Source organism: Saccostrea echinata, unplaced genomic scaffold (assembly GCF_033153115.1).
Source record: "Saccostrea echinata isolate AGI-Se365-2 ecotype Australia unplaced genomic scaffold, CSIRO_AGI_Sech_v1 ptg000030l, whole genome shotgun sequence".
Taxonomy (NCBI): domain Eukaryota; kingdom Metazoa; phylum Mollusca; class Bivalvia; order Ostreida; family Ostreidae; genus Saccostrea; species Saccostrea echinata.
The window spans coordinates 15,519,973-15,530,400 of record NW_026889779.1 but is presented as its reverse complement, the minus strand read 5'-3'; the positions used below and the strand labels follow the sequence as shown (position 1 = coordinate 15,530,400).

The 10,428-nt window shown below is 32.6% G+C and overlaps 2 protein-coding genes across 3 annotated transcripts in view; both read right to left on the bottom strand.

The window, feature by feature from the left end:
• The window catches only part of LOC133197381 (uncharacterized), a 127,240-nt gene that overhangs the window by 45,942 nt on the left and 70,870 nt on the right, over positions 1-10,428 (bottom strand). The gene's annotated exons all lie outside the window — the stretch shown is intronic.
• LOC133196864 (arylsulfatase B-like) lies at positions 836-6,597 on the bottom strand. The gene is made up of 8 exons (XM_061332713.1): positions 6,343-6,597; positions 4,598-4,784; positions 4,100-4,281; positions 3,789-3,900; positions 2,678-2,773; positions 2,310-2,553; positions 1,893-2,047; positions 836-1,360 (listed from the first exon to the last, which is right to left on the bottom strand). The coding sequence occupies exons 1-8, from the start codon at positions 6,595-6,597 to the stop codon at positions 1,092-1,094; spliced, it is 1,500 nt and encodes a 499-aa protein (XP_061188697.1). The 3' UTR covers positions 836-1,091.

Sequence of the window (10,428 nt, the reverse complement as noted above, 5' to 3'; positions counted from 1 at the left end):
AGATACATAACTCTCCACTCTATTTTAAGAGAGATCCGTGTGTCCTAATGGGGTCAAATATCAACTTTTTCGTTATTTTTTTCATAGAAATTTAATAACTCTTAAATTCTAGGGGGGGGGGTCCGGACCCCCCTCCCCTTTTTTTATAGATTCATGCATAAAAGCCTTAAATGAGACATAAATGTATCAATTTCTATAAATGAGAGAAACCTTTGGCTTTATGTAGTCTGATTGCTAGTCTCTTACCGTTCTCCCGCAGCACCCAGTGATTGCAGATATTTAAACAATAAAATGCTTCCTTTATTTGTAAAGGGAATTAATTAACGTCGCAACAGTTACAGAAAAAAATATATAACCCGTGTAAACAATAATAAGGAAGGCATTTTATTGGTTACTACTATATATATGTTTGTATGAATAATTATATAAGGTAGTATGAAGTATGTTAAATATTGTATTATTGATAAATACGTCATTGAAAAGCACACTGCATATAAGAGATCTATACAGGTGGTTTGAAAAGTTTAGTGGTGTTTACCGATTGATGAAAGTAGTTTTCATAAGAAATAAAGGAGAAAATCTTCAATGGATGTACAAGTAAATATTTTTGATATTATGTGTAAGAGTTCGTCTGTTGCAGACTCTGTAGTAACTATTTCACGTTATTTTTTTCACATTAGATAGATTGAAAAAATACTAAAACAATTAACATGATTTCTTAAATTAAAATTATATCTTCTTTCCTTATTGCCTCTTTTGGGAATAATGTATTATTTCCAGAGAAAAAGTATGCAGGTGCTATAACCTTACATTTGCTGATTTATTGAGAGTACTTGTATACATACTGTGAAATCACTAATTTTCGTTGTTTTCGACGTATAAAAAGACACAGGAATCAATGTCCACCACGAAATGCAAAATGCCATATACATAATTATTCAACAATTCTTCATCTACGAAATCAAATCCCCATGAACCCATACTTTTCCCTCAAACAACGAAAATTTGACCGTAAGAAAATATGTGATTTTATAGGTATATGTAAATACATGTAAAGGAACATTAAAATCAATTTCCACATTTATCTTCTATCACATCCAAGGACCCCAGTATCCCCCATGGTACTTAGGGTCAGACTTTGGATCCGGTTTTGGAAACCTGCAGGGTACGGCTGTTTTGTTATACTGAGCAAGCAGGTCCAGCATCTCCATCACCACAGTAGGCATAGAGTCGGATAAATCGTTATGTTCGTTGGGATCAGCAGTAATGTTGAAGAGCCACAGATTCTTTACAGCGGAATTGCTGTCTGTTTGGGTTAATGCTGATTTCATGTGGGGTGGAGGAACCCAACTACCATTTCCTGACAGGTGCAATAAAATTTAATATGAAAATGTCAATACATTATTGATTACAAAAAACAGTGAAATTATAAAATGTGTTTGATAAGCAAACTACCCTGAAGTGTTTTTTTTATGTTTTGGTCTTCCATCGTTTGAATTGGACCATGACCTTTAAACTGACCAATCATGAAATCTCTTTCAGATAATGAGAAAATTTTAGGATTACTTTTTAACTTTTGGACAAAAACACATACCAAAAACATTATTCCCATTCTCAGTTTTATATCTAAGGCTATGATTATTTTCGTTTTATGTATTTCGTTACACATGTGACTACATCTTCGCTTGCCAAGGGTTTCCGATCCGAAATCTACTCTGCCAAGGGTTTCCGATCCGAAATCTACTCTACAAGAGTAGATTTCGGATCGGAAATCCTTGGTAAGCAAAGATGATGTGACCATGGAATTGATTTTTTTTTCTTTGATATAAACATTTGTGACTATAAAATACATTTATCAGGTTGCCACATGTACCTACTGACAAAATGCTCACCGGGAAAACCTGTTATCAATTTCCAATCCCCCTTCCTAACTGCTGCTCGTATTCTGTTATCAAATGGACTGTTGGGCACCCGGTCTCCAACAGGATTGTACAGCGGGTCTATGTTATGCAATATAACCTCTCTTTGGCTGTTTGGTATACCCTCACTGTAAAATAAAAAATAAATACAAAAATTACTTAATTTGATTAACGATCTGAAAATATGACATTTGTCATTGTTGTGTACTTCGTTAATTGACTTATAACAATTTCAGCCTATTTTGGTTTATGAAATATTCATTTTTCAGTCGATTCAAGACATTTACACACATTGCATTTTTGAATCCATGCTGCATTCATGGACATCTATGATTCTTGGCCTATGTAAGGAACCGTATCCAGCGCCACTAAGCTGTTTGGTTATTGTACCTTATAGTTTTCCACTGATCCACTCCATCCAATGGTTTTGTTCCATTTAGATTACCACCAACCACCGACACAAGTGTGGGGAACCAGTCTGAGACATGAATTAGGTCTCTTGAGACGACCCCTTTCCTTTTCAACATCTGACCATGTACAAATCCTACTCCATGCATTCCTCCCTCCCAGAGAGAGTCTTTCCATCCTCTAAGAGGATAGTTGTTTCCTCCAGCATGGATTTGTCCCCCGTTATCTAGAATTGTAGTCGATACACGTTTGCTGTTTGTTTGTTATATATTCTTTTGTTTTGTTTTGTTCTATTTTTGTCTGTGGTTCTATTAAAATTATCTGAGTCGGTTATGAAAACAGCAGCTTACCTGTAGAAAACACCATCAGAGTGTTTTCCCACATCCCCTTCTGCTTCAAAACCTCCGTAAGGTTCCCTATAGCCTCATCCATAGCAGACACCATACCTAAGATGACCATACATTTTCAAAACACTTAAATTTCTCTCTAAATGTCTTAAATCTTAATTCAAATGTTATTAAGTCTAACATCTGCATGTTTCTGGAAAAATGTTCTGGAATATTGCCGCTACCTCTTCACCTTTTTTCATGGATAGCAATATCTTTCTTCTTGTGTGTTATTGGTTATGACAGGTGAAAGGGCAATTAAATTTTATAAGTTTCAATTTCGGATTAAGTGGTGTAATTTAAGTCCATTTCAAGACCTAAGTTCCAAAGTGATTACATCAAAGTAAATATACGCTAATAATGAATTGTTTAAGGTCCGACAACAACGAAGCGTTCCTCAATAATATACAGATTTTCCAAGGAATTTGTGATTGTAGTGCTACTTCAGATAGTTAAAAATTAAGGTGTACAGTACCATGCATTACAGAGGATGTTATTTCCTTTATAGTCGTATTGTAAATCACTAGAAAAGCTTAAATCACAATTTTTCCTTTATGTACCAAGTACACAGTACATTTTAAATACATGTCGAAAACAGTTTAGAAATCAGAAGATAATAACAATTATTGTTTTGGTATACTACATAGAGATACAAAAACAGGTATTCGAGGAAAGTGCCGTCGGACCTTAGTAATGTCTCCAACACAGTCAAGAAGCAGAGTGCAATTATGAGTTACTGTCAACGCTCCTAGTAGCATCAAGTTGTAAGCTACAATTAAACTGTACACTTCTGACAATGCCAAGAACTTAATGTGAAAGCATGTTTTTTTTTAGATCTTTAATTGTCAAAATACATGTCAGACCCGTAAGAAGCATACATTTTCAGTTGGGGGGGGGGGATTCCTTTACTAGCAAAATCAGCCCCCCCCCCCCCCCCCGGTTCCTACTGCATTGCATGTTACATACAAAAAAATGAGTAATTTCTAAAGTTCTGATTCTTATTCTGATGTAATGAATTATCAAAATATTCACTTTTTTATTAGCTTAAAATGACCAAAACCTTGTTAGGTATTACCTGCATAAGTCCTTCTGTCTTTGTCTTGGATGTGCATATATGGCTTTATGTACTTCTCGGGTACCTCAAGGGGTGAATGTACGGATTGGAAAGGTAGGTAGAGGAATAGAGGCTGTTTTATCAAATTAAGATTTTGCTTATTCATTTTTGTTTTCAGAATAAACAGAACGGATTAGCAAACAAAGTAAAAGTATAGTTCCCGTTAGTAAAAATATACATTAAATATACTTATATTTTCAAAGCATACTGAAAATGTATAATATTAAGATACAGACTGGTCTTTTTAAATCTAGATTTATAGGATACTGTACTTGGTCTGTATTGTGATTTTTGACAACGTCAGTTGCTTTCTGGGCAAATAAATGAGCTGAATATTGTCCAGAATAGTTGGCGGGTGCTGTATTGTCACGCAAATCTGTGCCACACATGTGCACACTTCTGGGACCACCACATGTTATATGTGTAAAATAGTCCTCAGCCCCTGATAGATAACCTGAAACAGTGACAAAATTTCTAATATGTACAGTATTAATTATTTTATTTTATTTATTTATTTACTTATTGTAACATAAGTGATTATTTACATAATTTCAATGCGATGGATGTTGGCATAGACAACCAAGTATGGCTTTCGTAATTATATGGTATTTATTATACCTCTACTGATTTTTTCCCTACATAACATTAGATTGTTAGATGTGACTAATTCCCTAGAAATCGTTATGAATGGACTTATCCCCGTGCGTTAGTCAAGTGAGCTAATATGGTATTTATCCTGCATATGATGCACATAAACAGGCAATTCTCACCAAAATATGAATCAAATCCCCTGTTTGTTGGTAAAAATTCTTTTTTGTAAAATCCTAAGTGCCACTTTCCAACAGCATGTGTTGCATATCCCACTTCCTTCAGCTTTTGAGGAAGTATTGTTTCATCAAGGGGCAATCCGTTAGGTTGTGAAGACATAATAACTCCGTGCTGAAGACCAGTGTGAATCTTTAATAAAATATGTTTAAGGTAAACCCCAATTATTTTACTGATTGGAGAAAATGATTTATTTCAAATACAAAAAATACAATAAGTATAATTCTAGATCACATCTCAATGTAAGACAAGCCGTTTATATAACTATTCTGAAAACAAGACTTCCCTTTAATTTCGGGAGATATTTTTTTACGTTTAGAAGATAACCCTATAGAAAGAAATATTTCTAAGTCTGAAAGAAATATTTCTATCATAAAAAGAGATTTTTTTTTTTATAATAGATAGATATGTTTATATGCTTAAGAGATATTTTTCTAATACAAAGTGGAGACTCTGTTACTAAAAGAGATATCTCCGTCCAAAATAGATATACGCAAAAAGTAAAAGTAAGAGATTTTTCTGCGAAAGCTATATCTCTTATAATCAAAAAGAGATACATGTACTTCCTTCTGCAAAAAGAGATGTCTCTTAGATCAAAAGAGCTATCTCTCTGAATGTCTTCAGAATAAAACATACATGTGACCAAAAATAATTTTCAATTTTACCTTGGAATTTCCAGTTCTTTTTTATATCCAAAAGCAAAACCAAGAATATGTTAGAATAGAGAGTTGAATTTAAAAAAAAAGAATAAAGGAATAACGATTATATATATATATATATATATATATATATATATATATATATATATATATATATATATATATATATATATATATAATTTCAATTGTTTGCCGAAGCATTCTATAAATTGACGTTAATCTGTCATTTCCATAGGCACTTGTAGAGTTCATCATGACCTGGAATTTCACTATGCTCCTGTCTATGTATGAGATCTTTAAAAAAACTTTAAGACGGATTGATTAAGCGTCCAAAAAGAGGAAGATCAATCAAAAGAGATACCCCGGCATCTCATTTCGAAACAAAGGCATTTCTTATAGAAATAGCCAATCTAGAATGCATGAAGAAATATCGATATCTTTTGAAAGGAATATCAGGGTTTATAAGATGAATTTCTTTTTTAAAATATATTTATACTGAAAGTGATATATAACATCTAAGGAAAATAGATATCTCTTATGGGGAAAGGGATATCTCTGTTTCCAAGAGATACTATTTTTTTGAAAACGATTTATCTTTATTCAAAACATGTATCTTTTTCCATTAGAGATATTTCTCAGATATAATGAGCTATCTCTTTCTGTTTGAGAGGTACCACTCAAGGAAAAGAGATACAGAGAGATATCTTGTTTTACTAATAAATAGCAAACCGGTCTGCCAATGACATCTATGTAAAGAAACTCCGTCAAACTGTAGAGGGGAGTTCGTACAAATACCCTCTACAAAGTATTGAAATAAATACAATCAAAATAAGTAAATCTGTATTGACTTTATAAAGATATATATATATATATATATATATATATATATATATATATATATATATATATATATATATATATATATATATATATATATATATATATATATATATATATTGGGGATCTAAATATTCCAGTAAGGCTTCTCCTTTTATCACAACACAGCAGTACTTCATGAGCAGGAAATTTACCTGATAGCGTCCAGACATCAGTTGACTTCTGGTAGGAGTACATATTGGCTGCACGTAATAATTCTCCAATTTGATTCCCTCTCCGGCAAGTTTATCCAAGTTCGGTGTTTTTATCTCAGAGCCATGATACCCGATGTCGTTGTAACCAAAATCATCTGCTATCACGAGTAAAATGTGTGGTTTTGTACTCTGGCTTTTCACAAAGCAGGTAATTGATAGAAAAACCAGAGTATTGCACACATTTAATGTTTTCATGATATTGTGTTATGACAAGTGACACAGCTAACAAAGTGCATGAATCTCTGTACAAAAAGTTACTTTTTTACAAGATTCACATGACTATCACATGATATCTACAGATAACTGTCTAAGATGCACATTTGTATATCAAAATAAATGTTATCTTTTGAGACGTAACTCTACAAAGATGTGTATATAATTATTGAACTTTTTATCAAATTTTATCTTTAAGTTATACAACACAATATGCATCACAAGATCATATCAAGAGATTTAATATAAGATTATTAAACTATGCTGCTTTCTAGATTATGTTGTGGGCAATGTCACTACGATGTTTTAAGTAGGCACTGCAGCATCTAACACACTGTCCAGGCAAAAAATATGACGAGGGAAGGGGGTCCTTGCGCGTAGAATAGCATTTTGAGTCTTTCTAAAGCAAATCAATTTAGGAACAAGACTAGAGAAGGTATGCCTCTGAATATTCTCTATAAACATTAAATATTGAGATAACGAACAGCAAAAGTTCATTAAAGACAGACTGAAATCTCTTTTGGGCGACTGCTAGAAACATATTTATAAAATGATAAATAATTATTCCTAATAATTTCAATTTAATCATTCTTATGAGGGTTGGGAATTTTCTTTCATTGTCAGATTCTATCGCAGTCTTATACTATCCATGAATGTTTTTTTCGCATGAACTGTAATGATAGCTGACCACTCATATTTATTTAAAGAAGCTACAAAGCAGGCGACACATGCGCTCCTTGAAACACTCTAGTTTAAAAATATATGAGGAAATGGAGCGTTTATCCAAGTTTTATTATGAATTTCATTAGACATCAATATCATCAGAGTCGATTTTCTGTGTGATATTAATTTCACGGTGTTCTGTTTTCATTTTATGTAAGGATACAAGACGAAGATGGTCTAATATGTCAGATACGGGACTGGGACCGAGTCTCAGTTCCGTATCTGACATACTAGTAACAGACCATCTGAGTTTTGTATCTTTGGAATATGAAACTGTAGGAACAAAATAATGGTGTTACAAAAATGTTTTAATTACACTTTAGTTTGATGTGGCTGGATTTGAAATGCCACTCTTGCTACATTTTTGTATTCAACAAAACTTAGTAAATATTTCCAGAAAAATATGACTCGAGAAATTCAATACAAGTGTATTTCAAAACTGTTACATGTATTTATTAAAAAAAAAAAAACAAACATGTCAAAAATACTTCATTTTTTCTTATTTCTTTACAAATAATACACAGTACATAAAAAGAATATGGAAAAATCTGAAAGACTATGGAAGCTTTTGACCAACGAGGTCCATCCCCACTGCATGATTTTTGACATTTAAAAAAAAATCAATGATAAACATTTCCCTAACTTCTAACAACACCATGTAAAAAGATTCATGTTAAGTTTCCTGTATCTTTCATTTCTATCTAAAAGGTGACAACAGTCTATTGATAAATCATTTTGATTCCATGAAATAAATCTGTTCCTTATCAGTGATGAATAAAGTTGAAGGAACAATAAGGTTCCAAAGCATGTGAAATGGGAAAAGTCATAATCTTCTTTAAAAGCAAGAAAATGTACAGAAATTAATTAAAGTGTTCATTAAGATAAACTTCTGAAAAATTAAGTAAGGTGTCAGAGATTCCTTGTTTTTCTTCAGTACAAGTTATACTTGTGTAATTAATGTAATTTTTGAACAAGTTAGAAAAACACTTATATACATGTATCTATTGAAAAAATGCACCTTGTATATACATATAAAAAAATTACTGTGTGTCATATTGCTTCTTGCCCTTTGACCTAGTAGTAGGAGGGCTGTTTGGAAATCATTGAGACTATAACTCCGTAGAAGAAAGTGATCGATTCATTAAAAACAATACCAAAATTTCACCAAGGACATATAATAGAAATATACAAAATTTCTAGATTATACCATCATTAGAGAAGTCCCTGTGAAATTAAAAACTTGCATATGTCCATTAATTTGAAGTACTCCGAAGAGATTAAAAATTTAAACATTACCTCGGTGTTATTTTTGTTTTCTCACATGGAAACGATCGGGAAGCGTTAACACTTCTTTTTCTGTCACCACTTTAACATTTGAGGATACGAACTCTCTTCATTTTTTATCCCCCCATTATATTCAAGTTGTGTATTGTTGCTATCAATGTCAAACTGCCATGAAAAATCTTTTACAATATAGTTAATGCGTATCATTTTGTACAGGCTTAGCACTGCTGAGGTTTGTTTATAGACAGACAGACAATGGGCACTTTACTAATAATGCATAAGCTTTTTATGGTCTCTGACCACTAAAGCTTAAAATGACATACATTTATATGACTGAAATATAATTCCTTATTTACTCTGGGTCCAATGGGACTAAGTACATACAGAGTAGATACAAATTTTCTGCATCTGAATCACTGACTGGGCCAGTATGTCTACCATCGATACATTTATATAACATTTAAAATTTTTAAAAAATGAAGTTATTTCTGAAATAGATCTTGCTATTATTTATCGCCAGAGTTTGTTAAACTTATATACCAATTTTCACCAAAAGATGTAGATTAGAAAGAAGAATAAACGGAGTGTCTCAATAACTTCTGAGCAGCCCTCATATATGTAAGTAGAAGTTTTATACATTACAAGTGCTGCAATACTTCACCCTATAATACATAATACATATAATACAAACAAGAGGCCCAAGGGCCTTAACGGTCACCTGAGTACAATACAACGATTTAGAGGATCCATAAACTGATAAATGAAGCTTTGTTGCCCAAAAGCAAGAAAAATAGTCTGATTAGCATCAACAAAATAATTGGTCTAGTATCTATCTGCCATGCAGACTATTAACAAAATGTCTATTATTTAACCCCATATTATTACTTCTCACAATGGCCTCTCTTGGCCTTTGAAGAACATTTAAAAAGATAAGTTAGTTTTGTCTCATTTTTATTCATCTATTATTTCCAAGTCATTAAAACTATGAAAGTACTTTTTTTTAATATACAATAAATTGTCTTGCATAATTCTCTTATTCTATTAAGCTTTCAAATACATTATTTACATTGATTAATTATCAAAGGTGAATGGCAAAGGGGAATAACTTTGCTCAGCAGAATACAAGTTACTGGTAATAGAGCCCTGGCCAGGACCAGAACACTTGACTAAATGGTCCAGGTGTTCAAAATACTGGTAAAAATACCCTTGCATATTTAAAGTTTTACTCTGTTTGCCTTGAACATCCCCAGAAGCATAAAAGATTTTCAAAGAAATGCATTTTCACCATATTATTAAAAATAAATAAAGCCCCATCCTTACACCAGAACATCTGAACCATTGGCCACGAACTCACAATTCTGGAAGAAGCACCCTTTCTCATCATAACTATACACTTGTTTCTTTACTTTATAACCAGTAGTAGAAAAAAATATTTGGAAAGAAATTATGCATTTTCACTATATAATCAATAGAGCTCCCCCCCCCCCCCCACCAGAACCCCTGACCCAGGGGCCATGAATTTCACAATTTTGGAAGAGGCATTCTTCCTTATCATAACCATGCACTTCCTTTGTTTGAAAAATACCCAGGAACAGAGAAGATGATTTTGAAAGAATTCATGCCTTTTCCCTATATAATCAATATAGCCCCACCCTAACACCAGAACCCCTGACCCAGGGGCCATGAAATTCATAATTTCTGAGGAGGCAGTCATGCTCATCATAACTATGTACTTAGTTTATTTAATATCCAGGAGCAGAGAAGATTTTCAAAGAATTAATGCAATTTTACTATATAATCAATAGA